The sequence below is a fragment of the Ochotona princeps genome, chromosome 7, assembly GCF_030435755.1.
Source record: "Ochotona princeps isolate mOchPri1 chromosome 7, mOchPri1.hap1, whole genome shotgun sequence".
Classification (NCBI taxonomy): Eukaryota; Metazoa; Chordata; class Mammalia; order Lagomorpha; family Ochotonidae; genus Ochotona; species Ochotona princeps.
This window is the reverse complement of record NC_080838.1, coordinates 15,433,770-15,453,165: the sequence shown is the minus strand read 5'-3', so window position 1 is coordinate 15,453,165 and position 19,396 is coordinate 15,433,770. Positions and strand designations below refer to the sequence as shown.

The window sequence follows — 19,396 nt, the reverse complement described above, 5'->3', positions numbered from 1 at the left end:
GGAGCTGCTAGAGAAGGCCTTTCTTTACCTTACAATCACCTCTCTATATTATCAATTATGTGTCCCTCTTTGGTCACCCCCATTCCTACTGAATCTCTACGGTTTCATTCCATGAGTGACATATCCCCTTTCTGCACTGCTCTCAACTAGTGAGGGTCAACACAGAAGAGCTTAGACTAGAACCTATGAGAGTTTTTTTTTAATGGATTTCTTTGAGAGTTAAACATAGCCAAGCGTTCAAGTAATTCCTAGACTTTGGCAAACATCTGTGGTCACCTTGTCCCCCAAAGTCATAACAATGAAAGAACTGAAAAGATTAAGGTAGGGATCATCCAATGGACATATATTTGTGTTCTTGTTTATTTACATGTTGATAAACTTAGGTGTCAGCTTTTCCGTAAGTGCCCTCTGGAGGTCTGTAATACTTGGGGAAAGCCATCAGCTGTAGCATGTTGAAAGCATACTTTCTGCATTTGATATTCTTCAGCACATTCTCTAGGCGGCATCCTTCTCTGGTGAAAGGGAAAAAAGCACAACTTCATGAAACACAGAATAAATAAATATGCTTTATTTGTTCAATGCAGAGTTGTGTCAACAGTCCAGGTAAAAATAACAAAGAGTCAACTCTACATTATTATTTTTTTTTTCACAAGTGATGATACATCTTACAAAATTAAATCATAGGCCAGGCCCAATACCATTATTGCCTTCGGAAAGAGATGATTAAAGTCTCTTTGCTCTTAACATATATTTAAAGTTTAATAAACTCTTTAAATATAATTTGATCCACAATACAGCTTTACTTCAGTTTCATAAATATATCTGCCTTTTTATAACTTTTTCATAAATTAATTTTTCACTTTCTTTAAAACACATTAAAATCTATATGTTAGCCCTAAGGATGCAGGTTCTAGGAATAAGGCATTTACTTGATTAAGTCTGGCCCTATAGATTTTTTAAAGAAAAGTTTGATCTCTATTTTACTTCATTATTTTAGCTGTGCAATGAAGAGAGAAAATGGCTTTCCGAACAGCCTGTTCCAAGTCTCAGTTTTGCAAGGGAAGAGTACTTCTCCACAGACGCTACAAAACTCACAGGTGCTAAAAATGGTACATCAACACACAAACAAGACTTTGTTAAAAAGAATAGAAAAGTACTCTGAAAGCCAAATCAATCCAAACAATAGTTATAAACAGGTTAATTTAATTACAAAACATAAATAGCCATTATTGTCATAAAGTTACTTGACATGAAAAGTTAATTGCAGCAAAGAAATAAAACAGGTTAGACACCCAAAGAAAAGTTTCTATTAGCTGATCACAACTACAATGTTTGCACAGTGGAAAGAAAGTCTGTAACCTCCCATGTCTCTAGGACTTTCTCAGGAATTCAATGTGGTATGCAAATCCGGTCTTAATTTTCTTAATTCCACGGGAAGAGGAAGAGGAGGTTCAGAACGTCAAGCTTTCAGGATTCTGTTGTCTTTTTCCAAAGACAATAATTTTGAAATACATGAGCCAGTGAACAGTGAGAAACACTTGTCCATGAACAAAAGAGCAAAATAATCCACTTAATGCATAGTACTTTATGTTTCTTAAATTTTAGGAAAAACAAAAACACTTTTAATTCAAACATTGCTTTAAATTTTTTGGATCTGAAAATGTAGAAATATTACAGCATTGTCCCCATAATTCAAAGTCCAATGTCATTTATAGAAAAGAAAGGAATAGAATGTAAAACTTATTGGTATTTGGCTAATAGCAATGCAAGACTTAAAATGAGCCACACTACTAGCAGGTGCGAGCTGACAAGCAGCAAGGCGACAGGGTAGAAGTGTCGAGAAGTTGGCTTGTTGTCAGTTAGACAGCCTGTCTCAGGATCATCGGATTCACTCAGTGCTCCCTGGGTTTGTCTGCTGTTAGACGGGGGAGTTAGGGGAGAAAAGAAAATAGCAGAGTTTTCATACAGTAAAGAAATTCAAGGAGAAATATTCTGAAAGACAGCACTTTATCTTAGACAATACAGAAGTTACAGATGAAGATTTTATGCTAACAAAGTAGTTCCCCAGCATGCATTCTTTTCTCCAGTTACAGCATAGAAAAAGGTATTTAAAACAAGTGGGTCCTTTTGCACAAGACTACGAGAGAAACCCAGGGAGATATTTGCATAGACTGAATCTGTAGGTGTAAGGAAAATTCAAACAAGCATAATAGCATCGATACACAAGACCACATGAATAACACTGAGAGATGGATCAGCTCATAAAAATGATATTATAGATACATCTTTAGGAAAGGAAATGAGAAACACAGGATGTAGTTTGAGCAAATGGCTGTGACTGGCACATTTATACACACTCTACTGGTATTGTACCTATATAATATATTTAAGGTTATAAAAATGATATATGGAAATGGCTTGGTCTTTAAAATGAATGAAACATCTGACATGTCATCTTTGCCAGCCATAATATTACTTTAACAAAATCCGACTCAGCACCCTTCTGTTAGTTCAGATCATAAATTAGCTTGTCTCCTGCTAATCTTACTGAGATAGATAAGGACAAATCAGTCTCCTGTGGACTCCCAATCTGAAAGGATTCAAGTGATATTTCAGAAAGTTTGCAAGTTAAATTTCCATGTTGTGTATGTGCATTTTCAGAATTATAAGAAAATAGCAAACAAATAAAAATAGTTTTTACATGCCATTCTGCCTAGAACCAGTTTTGAGTTGGGCACACCTGAAATATACCATGCTGATTTTAATCAAAAACACAATTATTTTCTATGGTTATTTCATTTGTATTAAGAATTTCTGTCACGTTCATTGGTCAATAGATGGTTTAAGCTCTTTATTTCCTCTTTCTCTCCTTCTACCATCCTGCCTTTCAAATTAGATTGAATGAATACACTGAATATATGTCATATGTAACAAATTATATATATACTTTTCAGCCATTTTTAGATTTAATTTGTATAATTTACCTATTTTTATCTGAAAAGCTGAGTCATAATAGAGAGAAACATCTTCCATCTGTCTGCTAGTTTACCCCACAAATGGCTGCAACAGCTGTGTGTACCTGCCCAGGCCAAAGCCAGGAGCCAGGAACTCCATCTTTGTCTCCCATGTAGACAGCAGGGATTCAAGTACTTGAACCATCCAAAGCTGCTTCCCAGGATCAACACTAGCAAGCATGCTGGATTTGAAGCAGATGCAGGACTCCATAGCAGGCATATCAACACAGGAATCAGGTGTCCCAAATAGTAGTTTAACCTATAGTGCCACAACACCTACCCAACTCTGTATCTTGAAGCAGAGAACTTCTTCCTCAGTTTTATGAAGAGTGCCAAAGTACAAAGGTAAGAATCTCCTTGGTCATGGTTTTTTTGCAAACATGTGCAGTCCAGAAAATGTTGAGTACCTGGAAGTTTGACCAAGTACAGACTAGCAGAATCTACACTGGGGAAGACAGCAACCCTTATTATTTCAGTCATCTGAACGATTGTAAAGTACTGTATCAATTGTGCTGCTTTGTGGTCTGATGTAACTAATGACAACGTAGAAGCAGGAAAATAAATGGCTTCCTAAGCAAAAGGAAATATTTATTCTGAATCTGCATATTTTTATTGCCAACTGTATAGATAACTTCAACACGCCCTCAATTTTCTTCTACATAGTATTTGGGACATGTTCAGTAGATTTTAGGGTTTTTTTTTTAAGGTTTCCTTGTATTTTTTACATCTTATATTGGCTTAAAATTCCTACATGGTTAATCCTAGAAAACCAGTGAATCCATCTATACAATCAATATGTTTTAATGTCTACTGTGAGCCACTCATTGCTATAGGAACTGGGAAGACAGACGTGAGTAAATCACAAAGACATCTGTATCCTTAGGAGGCTTATTTTTGAGTTAGAGAAGGGGGAAAGAAAAAATAAGAATAGCAATTGGTTAAAACACAGTGACAAAAGTGAAGGAGGGATGGAGGAGTGTGTGAGTGTGTGTGTGTGTGTGTGTGTGTGTGAGAGAGTGTGTCTTAAAAACCATTAGAATAGCACTCACAAAAAAGTGATGCTTGATCAAACACTGAAGTTGAAAAACAAGAGAATCCCATGGATGTTGAAGGTTATTTTCTCATTGAGTCAGTGTATTTTCTGATATAATGAGACAGACAAACCTAAGTTGAAATACAAAGAGACATGAAAGAATGCTGGGAAACCTTTGTTTATCTTGGCTTTGTCTCCAGGATGGCAGCAATGGAAGTGGTCTGAACTAACAGATGAGCAAAGAGGAGGAGGCACTCCAGCATTAGGAACCCCAGTGTCTTCACAGTCATCAAAGCTAGAACTGTCACTGAGTGTGGCAGTTTAATTTCCCCCTAAGACTCCCAATGTGATAGACAAAGGGCGCTGTATCGCCCCAGCAGTGGCTGTAGCTGATTCTAAATGACCCACTGGAGGCAGAGGACTAAAGTATTAAGGCTTCAATTTTATACTAGTGTGTAACTGATCCATTTAAAATTTTTATTTTTCCCATCCCATAAGCCATATCTTAGTAGCATAGCACATATAGAAACATCTATGCTATAGTAAATCAGAACACAGACTCCAGTGTGAGAATTTTGTTGAAACTCAGGGCTAACACTAGTTAAGTGACCATGGCATAAGCTTCTCAAAAGCATAAATCAGTTTCCTTATCTATAAATGGTGATAACAGCAACATATACATGAGAGCTGCTACAAAGTAGCAATTCGGTCAATATTTACAGCTCTTGAGAATTCATATGACAAACAGTCAAGTTATTATAACTATATCATCTATATACCAATAAATATACACAGCTTGGTAATATGGTTAGGGCCTTTTCAATTAGTATTAGCATTAATCAAACAAGGTTGTGAGCCAATGATCTGGTCCACTGGCCCTCAAAATAGGAAGTGCAGTAGGTGTTATTGGAGGAACAAAGGGTCATGAGAGAAGCTTGATTTCATCAGTATTATGTGTTTGTACCTCTATAGAATAATTCATTTGAATATCACCTCAATGGCTATATTATGAATGAAGAATGTTCATAACTGCTTCTAACAAATCACACAGTAATTTGAAATCATTTTAAACACAAAAGAGGCCATATTAAGTTCGAATGAAAAAGAAAAGCTAAAAAATAACATTCTATCCACTGTCTCCTGCAGAGAAACACCATTGACAAATACAAGCAGAGGCAGAATGTGTGACACTGTAGGAAATTGGGATAAACAGCCTGCCCAGGCTGGATGGGAGGCTAACTCACTGGGTATGCTGATGTACAAGATGTTTACAAGTAATACTTGCCTTGTGTTTTTTCTAACCTCAGCAATAACACCTACTAGTTATTCAAGCTTCAATAAAAACTCAGCTTACTTCCTTTGAAATTTCTCCACATACACAGAAACTACAGGGCTATTGAAAGGATTGAATAAAATGACACACAAAAAATAAAATTATGTCATAATTCATTAGATCCTTACTAAAATCGTCTCTTTTTATATTTAGTTTTTTTAAGATTTATTTATTTTTGTTACAAAGTCAGATATACAGAGAGGAGGAGAGAGAGAGAAGATCTTCCGTCCGATGATTCACTCCCCAAGTGAGAGCAACGGCCGGTGCTGCCCCGATCCGGAGCCAGGAGCCAGGAACTTCCTCCAGGTCTCCCATGTGGGTGCATGGTCCCAAGACTTTGGGCCGGCCTCCACTGCTTTCCCAGGCCACAAGCAGGGAGCTGGATGGAAAGTGGAGCTGCTGGGATTAGAACCGGCACCCACATGGGATCCCGGGGCATTCAAGGTGAGGACTTTTACCACTAGGCTACACCACTGGGCCCTATATATTTAGTTGTAAGGTGAATGTTATTTGTAGAAAATTGTAATTTTATAAAGCACTTGGTCCCTTTCTAAGGTTCCCAATAAGGAAAGAAATGCAGAAGATATCCACTATCTGTCTGTCTATATTTCTATAATAATATAAATATTACATTCTGAGTACAAGCTCAGGCTAAAAAAACGACAATGCATAAATATAATAAAGGGTTACTAAATTTTTCCCTGTGGAGACATCCTGTACACAGGCGCTGCCTTGTTGAAGCAATACTTTAGTTAAAAAAAAGTTTAAAATATCTTACTACAAAAATAGGGACTGATTTGTATTGGATGAAATTTTTCCTACAATTTCAAGAACACATTTTAAATTTTCCCATCAGAATGCTGTATGGTGTGTCTAAATGTAAATGACTAAATTAATTTTTTTTTCTTTTGGGGGGAAGTTTTATAATTGAATTAGTTTGTTGCTTATTAATTTCCATCTCTGGAGAGGAGAACATTGCATTAAATGCCTTTCACAGAATTATGCTCTCATCTTGGCTTGTGAGGCTGCTGCAGCACTGGGGGTTTGGGGTCCACAATGGCCACCAAGCACACATGGGTGCGCTTTGGGCTTGCTTTCTGCTACAAGTAGTACAAATATGGTCACAGATGGAGTTTATGCATTTTACAAGTATAAAATGCAAGAGATATATCAAGTGATATTCATACAGTAAGTTCCTCATTGGGAGATGATAGCAAATAGTTACTTACTGCCTGACAGGCAAAATTGGCAGTCCATTGTCATTAGGTTTAGTCATCACTGCTTGGTAGATTCCTATGGGAGTGAATCACAGTGCTGTTTCCACAGAAAATATGGCAAGATAAGGCATCTAAGGGCAGTTACAGAATCTGTTAAGTAGAAAATAACCTTTTCTGTAAAGATCTGTCAAAACAACCATTAAGAATAGGAACAAGTAATACGAAATTTCTCACTTTAAACACATTACTGCCTATGTGAGGAGACATTTCCTTAAGAAGAACCCAACGTGGGCCCGGCGGCATGGCCTAGCGGCTGAAGTCGTTGCCTTGAAAGCCCCGGGATCCCATGTGGATGCCGGTTCTAATCCTGGCAGCTCCACTTCGCATCCAGCTCCCTGCTTGTGGCCTGGGAAAGCAGTCGAGGACGGCCCAAAGCTTTGGGACCCTGCACCCGCGTGGGAGACCCGGAAGAGGTTCCTGGTTCCCAGCTTCGGATCGGCACGCACCGGCCCGTTGCGGCTCACTTGGGGAGTGAACCATCGGACGGAAGCTCTTCCTCTCTGTCTCTCCTCCTCTCTGTATATCCGGCTTTCCAATAATAATAAAAATCTTAAAAAAAAAAAAGAAGAACCCAACGTGTGCAATTTGATATTTACTTATTACTCCTCACGCAGTGTCCATAGGATACCATGTCGTGTCCTACCTAGATCACAAAGCATCCATTGCCAATATCTTCTGGAATAACTGACATTCAAAAGGAAAAGGTAGAGTTTTCCTTACTGAGTAGCAATTCATTCTCAGTTCTTACAGTTCAGATTTTATTCCTTTAATCACTGTAGCTCTTCGAGCTCCAAAAGGAAAATTAACAATTAAAACTGAATTGCGAGCTCTTTCCTGCAGCCAGCAAGCTGGTTTTCTCCCATAGCAATGGGGCTATTCTACATTTAACTGCAGGCTCCCAGTTGGCAGTGATAGGCATACCAGCTTTGAAGGATGAGTCTAGATTTTAAATTCACTATCTTACAGACATTTATTTGACTTAGTATTCATCTGATGAAGCAACATTAACAGAGTGCTGTGTTTCAGACCTTGGAGTGCTGATTCTATCAGATTTGAAACAGATAGGTTTATGTCAAAAAATGAACATAATGTAGGAGTGGTGCCAATGAAAGCTTTCAGAGTTGCACCAGAAATCAGAGCATCATTGATGCTTGGATGTTAAATGTGACTTTAAAAAATTCAAGTTGGATTTATATTTTTACAGAACAGGAAATAAATGTAAAATGTTTCCTATGCTTCTCCAGTAGCAAGGAGCAACCAAAGTTTCCTGAGAATTCAACTTCCTAGATTAATGGTTTGCTTCTATTCTTAGTCTGATAAGATTTAGGGAGAATTACTTTTTTTATTTTTTAAATTTTGACATAGGTCCATGAAATTAGATGACTAAAATACACTTAGATGACATAGTTACCTACCAAAATTTTCTATTTATTCAAAGTGTGATTAAAATATTGAAATATTAGGATTATTAAAAGATTGTTATTTAACTTTATGGAAATTTTCAAGAAAAAAAACTGAAAAGTTCTCAGTGGTCTAGATGTTAAGAGTAGCCTGTGGTCAGCGGATCAGTAGCCACTCTTACATGGCCTTCTCTTGGTCCAACTGGATTTCAGAATCTAGTTCAGGATATATTACTGTATTATTTCAGCTATAAATGAAAAAACTTCAGTCTACATGAAGACACTCATTCAGTGGACAAGACAATGCAACGGTGTTGAATATTCTGGTCATAAAGTAACCATTTCTAATAATTCTGGGAAGTTGGCCACTAAAGATAGAGAGATCTTGAGCATCATTAATCAAATTATTCACCTACAGAGCTGCAAGTACAGTGAAAAAGCTCTATACTCACTTGTAGAAAGGTACTTCCAACTAGAGGTTACAGAGCAAATATTAGAATGAAGTTTGGCAATCTAGAAGTTCAGAAAAGACTAAATGTAGGGTCAATATTGTGATATAGGCTGCCACCTGTGACCCTGGCATCCTATAGAAACACAGTTTTGAGTCCTGGCTGCTCGGCTCCCAATCCAGCTCCCTGCTAATGCGTCTAAGAAAGCAGTGGACGATGACCCAAGTGTTTGAGACACTACCACTCAGGTGGGAGATTCTAACGGAGTCCCAAGCTAGTGGTTTCATCCTGGCTGAGGAATGATTGCTCAGCAGCAAATCACCAAATGGAAGATCACTGTCTGTGATTCTACCTCTCAAACATATAAAGCTGAAATAAACAGAACAAGAAAAAAGAATGTATCTATTGGAAGAAGAATCCACTGGGTCTGAGAAGCAGAAAAATTATGATTACACGAAGACTGATTTCAAATAATAAAATAATCAGATGCTGTTTAGTTAAGGCCTTTGCTACTTTGAACAGCAGTGAACATGTATATAGACAGCAGTCCCTCTAGATCATGACCTATCTTTTGCATACTGCTTCTTACATATTTTATTCATTCCTCAAAAACAGTCAAGCTAGGAATTAGTATTAGCACTGGCACAGAAAAAATTTAAAATTTGATCAGGTAGAATATGGGGGCGTTTTTCCTTTCATGTATTGAATAAAAAAGCCATGTCTCTTTCCCTTTATGACTGGGATCTCTAGAGTATTTCTCCTGCTACCTTTCAAAACCATGTGATGTGCTTCTCTTGTCCGTTATTAAGATTAGATTCAATGACCTCTTCTATTACTTTTATAAATGATGAGAAGCCTGAGGAGAAATCTTTATGAGGGAGTGTCTGAGGTTGGGCTTTTTCTTTTAGGAAAAGATCAGTATATGATATGATAGCTATATTCAAGTATGTGTAAGAGGTATAACGGAATAATTTGTATACATCAGTTCATAATTGGCTAATATTCTCTATCATTTTTTAAAGATTTATTTATTTTCATTGTAAAGTCAGATATACAGAGAGGAGAGACAGAAAGGAAGATTTTCCGTCTGACAATTTACTCCCCAAGTGACCACAGTAGCTGAAGCTTAGCTGATCTGAAGCCAGGAGACAGGAGTTTCTAATGGGTCTCCCATGCTGGTACAGGGTACCAAGACTCTGGGCTGTCTTTGACTGCTTTCCCAGGCCACAAGCAGGGAGCTGGCTGGGAAGCAAGACCACCAGGATTAGAACCAGTGCCCATATAGGAACCTGGCACATTCAAGGTGAGGACTTCAGCCACTAGGCCATGATGTCGGGGCCTAATATTCCCTGTCTTTTTAATAATGTATTTAAGAGATAGTAGACAGCAGGTACCCCACATATTTTAGTAGTGCTAAAAGCAAGTACAGCTTCGAAATAGATTTTTTTCTCTATTTATGACAGGTAAAATATGAGGTATCTATTGGTAGGGGTGATAGACAGGAAAAGAAAACATCCTTAAAATTGAGACAGAAAGAAAGAGGGAGAAAACCTGAGGCAGAAGCAGAGGAAGAAACAAAGATAGCCGAGCTAAGGGAAGGGTACAAAGGGGCAACGTTTGGTACTGGAATGAAGACCAGCAGAGGGTCCAGGCTGTGGCACGCATGATGGAGGATGTCCTCTGGCAGTGGCCAGCCTCAGCATACACCTGTCATGAGGTTGGCTAAGACTAAGTGCCATGAAAGGTCCTGATGATATTGATGACACAGGGAATGGGAGTTGCAGCGGCTGGCAACTGCTACAGTCTGATGGTTTCAATGCAAGGACACTCTCTGACAGGAGAAATGTACAAAATAACGGAGCTTGACTTTCGTCCATTCTGGCTGCCTAGGAGCTGAAATGAGGAGTGAAGTCTAGCTAAAAGGAACATTTTCAGAGTAACAAATATATATTACAACTTACGCATCTCAGCAAGCAAAGGGAATTTCTGCAAAAGTAAAGACTGCAAGGTATTGATTGATATGTTCCTGTGATTTGTAGCTCACTTCAAGGCAGTTACATGTCTCTTTGTATAGAAACACCGACAAATTGTCTACATTTTAATCACTTCAAATTAATGGGCAAAAAAAAATACAAGAGAAAGGTCAGTAAAACTCTTCTAAGTGTGTTTGTTGCTAAAATATTTTAAATTGTAAACAACCATTGTCTCACTGGTCAGGTTGTCACTCTCCTGATGTATCTGAGAGTTTCTATACCCTTTTAATGGAAAATTAACACAGAAATATTTAAGGTATCTGATTCCCTTAGTAAGCCATCTCAGAGAACAGCGTGATAGAACCAACATTTTCTTCCTCCTTGTTAGAGCGGGTAACCAAAGCAGACAACTTGACTCCAGGGCCCCATTACACTCCTTAATAATAGGAACCACCCATACATACTACTCAGTTATAACTCACGTTGTTCCAAAAGAAGGATGTACAATGTATCAGGTAAGAATAACAAGAAGGGAAACTTGATCATGAGGAACTCAAGAAGCAAATCAGTTCAGCTTTTTATTACCTAATTCTATCAAGCCCCAATGTCTTTAAAGTGAGGATGTTATATCTGTCTTAATGGCTAATGTTGAGTATTACGTAAAACCACAGAGCACACAATCAGTAGTAAAAATAAGTAAATAAGAGTAACTCAAACTTGTTTCTATTTCCTTACCCTCACTAAACCTCAGCTCAACAGTTAGGGGTACCTTGGTCAGGGGTGGAGACGCTGAGTTCTCACCCTTCCTTATCTCCGGCACTCTGATGCCAAACTGCGTCAGAATTGAAGGCAATACCCTTTATCTCATGCTATATATTTATATACTTGCCCTAGTTTCAACAACTTCATAACTTTAATGTCATTTAACACTGATGGATCTTAAATGTATCACACTGCATTAGACTTTCAGTGGAATTATAGACATAAATCTTAATATTCCTAGTTAGATATCTGGTATAAAATTTTAGGAAACAAAAGCATGATGCAACTTGAGTTCCAGCTGCTTTGCTACTACCCCAAATCAGCTCCTCCCTATCTTTTTCATTGCAAAGTGACACACATCTGCTTCCAGACATTCCTGTAAAACAACTCAGTCCAGTTTGATTCTTCTGTAATCTTTACATTGTACATGCATCAATGCTGTTACTGCTAGACTGAAACCCCGTATCATCTTGGTTTCCTATTAACAGAAGTTATTTTACCAGCTTTAATACTCTTGTCTTTGAATTACATTTTACTACCATCTAACATCTCCATTTAGACATAAGGCAAAGCAACCAACACACTATCCTACTTGTATTCTAAAAACATTTCCTGAAGAGATTTTATGACACAAAAATCCAGCTGTGTCTCGGCTACCTTCAGGGAGCCCAGCTTGTCAAAACAGCAGTGGTGCATTTCCATCTGCAGGGAAGTGGAAATATTCTCAACTGTTTTGAACTCAGGGACCAAGGCTCTTGAAAAAAAGGAGGTTCATCAACATTCTTTCGCTGAACAAACTTTCCACTGTCTCAAGATTTTCTTCCCCTTCTACTGCTACCACTTCTCCTGTGTCACAGCATAGCAGATGAACCTTGCCAATCTTTCTAAACAATGGGATCTTGCTTCTGGGGTTTCATTGTTGTAGCTTAGATCGATAGAGCTGAACATAAAACAGTTCAGTATCAGACTTCTTCTCTCTAGTACTGTTCATTCTCAAATACTCAACCCACAATTTCAACTGAATTCTCTAAAAACTGAATTCAAATATTTTATCCCTGGAGCTGTTTACTCATCATATTCCCTGGAAGGATAGTATCTATCTTTCCCCACCTTCCAGTAGTTCCCATTACTATCTCCTGACTTTTCCTTTTAGTCCAATTATACCACACAAAGCACCATTACGCTGCTCTTTAAGGAATCAATTCCTGCAAAAGAAGGCTGATGCAAATCCTAGCAAAAGAGAATAAGACACATACAAGAATGTTACATTTTAGTTTTCAGGTGCAACAAATACTTAGCTAAGTGTAACAACAGCAGTTATACAACATAAAAAGGCAGAATATAAGCTATAAAATATGCCAGTGAAGAACAGCTCCTAATGTGTATCTCAAAGTGCTGTGTATATATATATATCACCATAAATCCCTGTTATAGAGATCCAAAGATGAGGAAATCTTTCTTCGAGAAGGAGACTCTGTGATGGATAGTGAAGGTAGAATAGAGGTTTGATGATGAGAAACGAAGGGCATCTGAAGGAATATAAATAACATGAAAAGATGTGGAACCCAGAAAGTATCAAATCAATTTGGGAATGAATCACAGTCTACTTTTGCTATAATGATGATACAGCAAAGAAAGCCGTGAAGGAAGGAAAAATATGCTATGATATTAGCTTTTTTTTTGCTTATCTATTGTATCTAATATCTTAAACACATATTTTATAACAAGAAAATCAAATAATTTATTTTAAAACAAAACAAATCCATGTTGTCAGTGTTCACTGTTGATGAAAAAACTTAGAATCCTTAATTTCTTGATGAATACGAACATTGAGGATGTTACAGCAGAAAAATGATGCAACTAGCTATGTGCTATAGGACAGCACCTGGCAGCAATAAAGGGGGCAGTTGGGGGGCTTGAGCAAGACTGAGGCAAGCAGGAAATAAATCAGTTATATGGACACAGATTAAAGACTACTAAGATGACCAGTGAAAAGATGATGGAACTGTCATCTGGCAGTGGAAGAAAAAGTGAGGAAGCTAGATATCCAAGACAGAAGTAATTTGAAAAAATAGAATTCATGTTAAGAGCATAGTTAGGAAAAGATAAGGCAAAGACAATGGTACCATCAAAGTTTCAGACTTAAGGGTAAAAGCCTTTACACTTATACCTGCTAATTATTTTTCACTGTATTAGTTAGGCATATATAACAAAATGTCACTTGCATAGAATTCATAGTTATATAGGAAAAGTTCTGAAGTTTAATGCAAAACAAACAGGTAACCTAGAGGAAGTTATCATTGTGGAGAGTAGAATGTGACTTTTTTAAATGAAAACAATAAAATAGAAAATGGATTTTTTAGTGCACGTATCTTTGAGATACAAAAATATTTTTTATAAACTCTTCTCCATGAATATTTTCAAGACCAAAATCTCTTGATCTCAAACAGGTCGTATATTTTAAACATTTTCATGCCCAATCATCCATCCATATGCTTAGATTTAATTTTCTTCAAACTTTTGAAGTATTTACAAATGTTAAAACATCTAATGGCAAAACTCTTGGGGAATCAACGTGTTTTAAAGCTGAAAAGGAAGAAGGCAGACAGTAGACAAGGGCACAGACACGTCACAGGTGCTAAGAAAATGAGTGTGGCCTACAAAGCGTAAGCTGCACCTAGAGTAAGCGCATTACAGAATCAATAGAGAGCATGTGACCCTATCACTGCGGGACTGGAGAGCATGTGACCCTATCACTGCGGGGCTGGAGAGCACGTGACCCTATCACTGCAGGGCTGGAGAGCACGTGACCCTATCACTGCAGGGCTGGAGAGCACGTGACCCTATCACTGCAGGGCTGGAGAGCACGTGACCCTATCACTGGGGGACTGGAGAGCACGTGATCCTATCACTGCAGGGCTGGAGAGCATGTGACCCTATCACTGCAGGGCTGGAGAGCACGTGACCCTATCACTGGGGGACTGGAGAGCATGTGACCCTATCACTGGGGGACTGGAGAGCACGTGACCCTATCACTGCAGGGCTGGAGAGCACGTGACCCTATCACTGCAGGGCTGGAGAGCACGTGATCCTATCACTGCAGGGCTGGAGAGCACGTGACCCTATCACTGGGGGACTGGAGAGCACGTGATCCTATCACTGCAGGGCTGGAGAGCATGTGACCCTATCACTGCAGGGCTGGAGAGCACGTGACCCTATCACTGGGGGACTGGAGAGCATGTGACCCTATCACTGGGGGACTGGAGAGCACGTGACCCTATCACTGGGGGACTGGAGAGCACGTGATCCTATCACTGCAGGGCTGGAGAGCACGTGACCCTATCACTGCAGGGCTGGAGAGCACGTGACCCTATCACTGGGGGACTGGAGAGCATGTGATCCTATCACTGGGGGACTGGAGAGCACGTGACCCTATCACTGGGGGACTGGAGAGCACGTGATCCTATCACTGCGGGGCTGGAGAGCACGTGATCCTATCACTGCGGGGCTGGAGAGCACGTGACCCTATCACTGGGGGACTGGAGAGCATGTGATCCTATCACTGCAGGGCTGGAGAGCACGTGACCCTATCACTGCAGGGCTGGAGAGCACGTGACCCTATCACTGGGGGACTGGAGAGCATGTGATCCTATCACTGGGGGACTGGAGAGCATGTGATCCTATCACTGCGGGGCTGGAGAGCACGTGACCCTATCACTGGGGGACTGGAGAGCACGTGATCCTATCACTGCGGGGCTGGAGAGCACGTGATCCTATCACTGCGGGGCTGGAGAGCATGTGATCCTATCACTGCGGGGCTGGAGAGCACGTGACCCTATTACTATGGGACTGGTAGCCTTTGACTTTGATAATTTTAGGAGCAGGGATTTAGAAACACCTGTGGAAGGGGCAGTGAAGAACAGCAGACAGCGTATTTCCTATTTCAACTATTACAATTAGTACTTTGAGAGTAAAAAGTGTAAACACTGCACAACACCTCAAAGAACCGTGATGGGCTGTGAGGGGAGTGTACGTTGGGACACAGACCAAAGGAGTTGATAGCGAAGAATCAGGAAGAATGCACGATGGTTGGCCATCATTTCTTTTGAGGAAAAGTAGACATTTGGTGTTGAGGATTAGTCATAAAAGAAGAGTTCTCACCACTTATGAAAAACTTGTAGATCAGAATCCACAACCTCAAAGAAGTTCCTGATTCATCTGACAAGAGTTTAATATGATGAGAAGGGGGTTATATGAAAGTAATCTAATTAGAAAATGTAGTTTTTTTTCAATCTGGCCACAATAATAAATTTTTCAAATCACTCTCACTGATTTAGTAGGAAAATAAAAAGATTTCTTAACTCACAATTAATTCAAAAAAAATCATAAATGAGAACATTCATAAAATAGTGTTTTGAGAATAGTGTCTGAGTAAAATCTTGAAGCTCAGTCCATGTAGGGTAGAAGAGTTCCAAGTGTTCACACTATAACTATCAATAGATGGAGTTAATCTCCTGGATGTTTCTTCTTTTATTTCACATGCTATTTGCTTTAAAGCCTTCTAGTGGATATATACACATAAATTCTGCTAATTGATAGCATGTGATAAGTGGAAATGATGATGAAAATGATCATGCTACCAATGCTGTTCAGTTGCCTTTTAATTTCTAATAGCCATTAACAAGATTTCCTTATCCTGCACTAGCTTTTATACCCAAGCCCACTATTTCTGATCCTAGTAATTAAGAAATTAACCAAACAGAGACCCAAAAAAATCCATACACAAAATCAATGAATCAAAAAGTTGGTTCTATGAAAAAATAAAATAGACATACAGACACATAGGCATGGACAAAACCTTCCTAGAAAAAAACAAAAGCAAAAGAAGTCAAGACCAAAATAAACAAATAGGGCTACATATTAAGGTAAAAGATTTCTGCACAGCAAAGGAAATATTCAAAAAAGTAAAAACAAAACAAAACAAATCAGAATGGGAGATCTTTGCATACTACACAGAAGAAAAGGACTAAATTCCAGAATATACAATGAGCTCCAGAACAACAATAACATCAAAACAAACAAACCAGTCAAGAAATGGGCACAGGAAATAGGCAGACACTTTACAAAGGAACAAATTCAAATGGCTAACAAACACATGAAAAAAATGCTCAAGCTCTATGGCAATAAGGAAATTCAAATAAAAACAACACTGTAGTTCCAGCTAAAGCCAGAAAGAATCGCTCATATGCAGAAAACTACCAACAACACCTGCTGATGAGGTTGTGAAGAAAAGGGAATCTTATTCTATTGCTAGTGGTAATGCAAGCTAGTGCAGCCACTATAGAAGTCAGTATGGAGAACATTTAGGCAATTAAAAAAATCACCTACTATATGACCCAGCAATACCATTTCTAGGAATATATCCAAAAGACTTGTTATACGACAAAGCAACATGCACCCCAATGTTTATTGCAGCACAATCAACAACCGCAAGCACTTGTAAGCAACCTAAATGCCCATCAACAGAGGATTGGATATAGAAACTGTGGTTCATCTACACTATGGAATACTACTAGGCAATTAAAAATGAAATGCATTACTTTGTGGCAAAGTGGGCCATATGCTAAGAGAAATGAGACCATATGCTAAGGGAAATGAGCCCATCATATGTTTGCTCTAATATAATATAATGTCAAATCTAGAGACATCATATGTGAATCTCACTCTATGTTACTCAATATCACTTCATATTTACCTGCACCTAATGTAACAAGAACTTGTGATGTAATTCATTAATCAACTGTCCACAAGATGTTGATTATTTATAATCACCTGAGACAGCCAATATTACTGTTATTGGTATTGTCCATAAACAATGAAGAACTAATCCTTACTGTATCTACATTATGGCCTCAGGATACAAGAAATAACCTACAACGAAATGTTAGACTCCTACATGACTGTGAGACACTCCAGTGAAAGCATGATGGACTTGGGAAAATTCACAATGGACACACATTATGAACCCAGAAGGGAGAACAGACTGGAGTGGAGGGAATTTAGGGGAGGGGAGGGGAAAGTCCACTACCAATTAAATTGTATCACAAAACAAAAACAAAACAAAACAAAAACAACTATTTCCCAAGAAATCTATGATTAAATAGTACGGAAATCTGGTTTTCAAAATTTCACTAAGACGCATAGTTTACTATTTATTTAAGAAATACGTGCCAAATTTTAAGTACTACTAAAGTAGATAAATTCCCTGCTTTTATGAAACTATTTCCATTTTTTATGGAATTATTTCAGTTTTTTTCCCTCACTGGTACCTAACTTTCCTTTTTGATTGCTAGCAATGCTGTACATGTTTTCTTTATAAATATTCATATATATCAATTATTTTATTTGTACAAGGTGAATAAATTTCAAGTATTTCGCCATGTATATTTAAGCGCATGGTGATACATTCCACTCAACTCTCCCTCCTGCCAGTCCCCACCAACCCTCCTTCCTTCCTTCATTCACGTGTTTAAATTTTTATAATAACACACTTTCAAAATCACAGACTTAGCAGTTTATTAAGCAAACAATTCAAGAAACAGTTAGTAGAAAGAAAAAAAAACTCTGGTCCTCAAGATTACACAGAAAGGCTGGAAACAATACCTACTCTTTTCAGAGATGCAACCAAATGAACGCCTTATGTAGGTAATCATAGGAGCCCTGAGCCAACATAAGCCAGGGGAAGGGTGTTGAGAGCAATCACAGATTGTCTTGTATAAGACAGCTGGAGCACATTTTGAGGCGGTGACCTCATCTGTGCGAATTTCCAACACTAACTTAATCCCACAGGTATTTTCTTCTTTATTGGCAATAAAAAAAAGTCAATGAACCAACACCTTACAAAACAATCTCCAAGAGAAGCCAAGCAACTCTGCTCCCTGCATCTCCAAATCTGGAATCCAGTAAGACTCAATTTAATAACACATAAAAATTGTTATTTGTGGAAACTTAAACTTTTACCATGAGTGCAAATATACTTGACAAGGTGATCTCGAATTAAAACAAAAATCTTTGTTGAGACATTTTAGTCTCATTATTCTGTAATCCAGGAGAGTAGTAAGAAACCCCAAAGCAAAACTGGCCAGAGTGGGGAGGGGAGGATTGCTTTGGCTTGGGACTCACATTTTTTTGACCCTTGTGGAAGCCAAGCAGGTGTCTGAAAGATTCACGGAGACAGCAGGGTTGAAGGAGCAGATGAATAAACAGCACAACTATAGAACAGTACAGACAAGGACACAAAAATGGAAAAGTCAGCTATGCAGAGGCAATTCTGACTAGTTCATACACATGGCAATTTAAGATTTTTGGTAAAGAAGACGGAGTGATGCGATTGGAAATGTTGATCCATTCAGAAATCATGAAGACCCTCAATCAGGGAAGTTTTTAACATTTCATGTAACAGGGAGAGACAAGATCATTGTCAAATTTTATGGGTGGAGGAGCAGGAAACACCTTTGTTTGTCAGAGAATGTATAAGGTAGATGAGAAGGTAAATGATTAGAAAGAAGTGTACAGGGACCTGAGCGGGGTAGCCTAGTGGCTGGAGTCCTCCTCTTGCATATGCTAGAATCCCATATAGGCACTGGCTGGTGTCCTGGCTACTCCACTGCCCTTCCAGGCCTCTCTGCATGTGGTTTGGGAAAGCAGTCGAGCATGGCTCACAGCCTTGGGACCCTGCACCCACATGGGAGGTGTGGAGGCTGCTTCCTGTCTCCTGACTTCAGATCGGCTTAGCTCTGGCAGTTGTGGCCACTTGGGGAATGAACCAGCAGATTGAGGATCTGTGGGGCTCTTCTCTGTAAATCTGGCTTTCCATTAAAAATAAATTACTTGTAAAAGAAAAAAAAGTACTGTTCAGAGGGTAATGCAGTAGTCCAGGTAAAAGGTCATAAAAGTCTAGAGTAAAGCAACAGAAATAGAAATGAGTGGGATCATGCAGGAAATGGGGGTGGGGCTAATCTACCAAAGAACTCAGCTGTCATAAGCAGAGGGAACAGTTGTAAACTGCAGTAGTGAGAAGACTGTGTTTTATCTCAAACACATTTTGTATTCTCTATTCTGTCGTGTAGGTGCACTGAAATGAATAATCACAATG

The 19,396-nt window shown here is 38.7% G+C and overlaps 1 protein-coding gene across 3 annotated transcripts in view; it reads right to left on the bottom strand.

Annotated features, from left to right (window-relative positions):
* Positions 1–342: 342 nt before the first annotated feature.
* Positions 343–19,396, bottom strand: part of INPP4B (inositol polyphosphate-4-phosphatase type II B) — a 378,253-nt gene continuing 359,199 nt past the window's right edge. Inside the window, exon 23 of one of the 3 annotated variants that reach the window (XM_004588140.2) lies at positions 343–512. In XM_004588140.2, coding sequence (XP_004588197.2) covers positions 380–512 — 133 coding nt within the window. In that variant the 3' untranslated portion in view covers positions 343–379. Of the gene's footprint in view, positions 513–537; positions 1,916–19,396 lie in introns of those variants that run through there. The other 2 variants (XM_058666822.1, XM_012927832.3) reach the window with 2 other exon arrangements.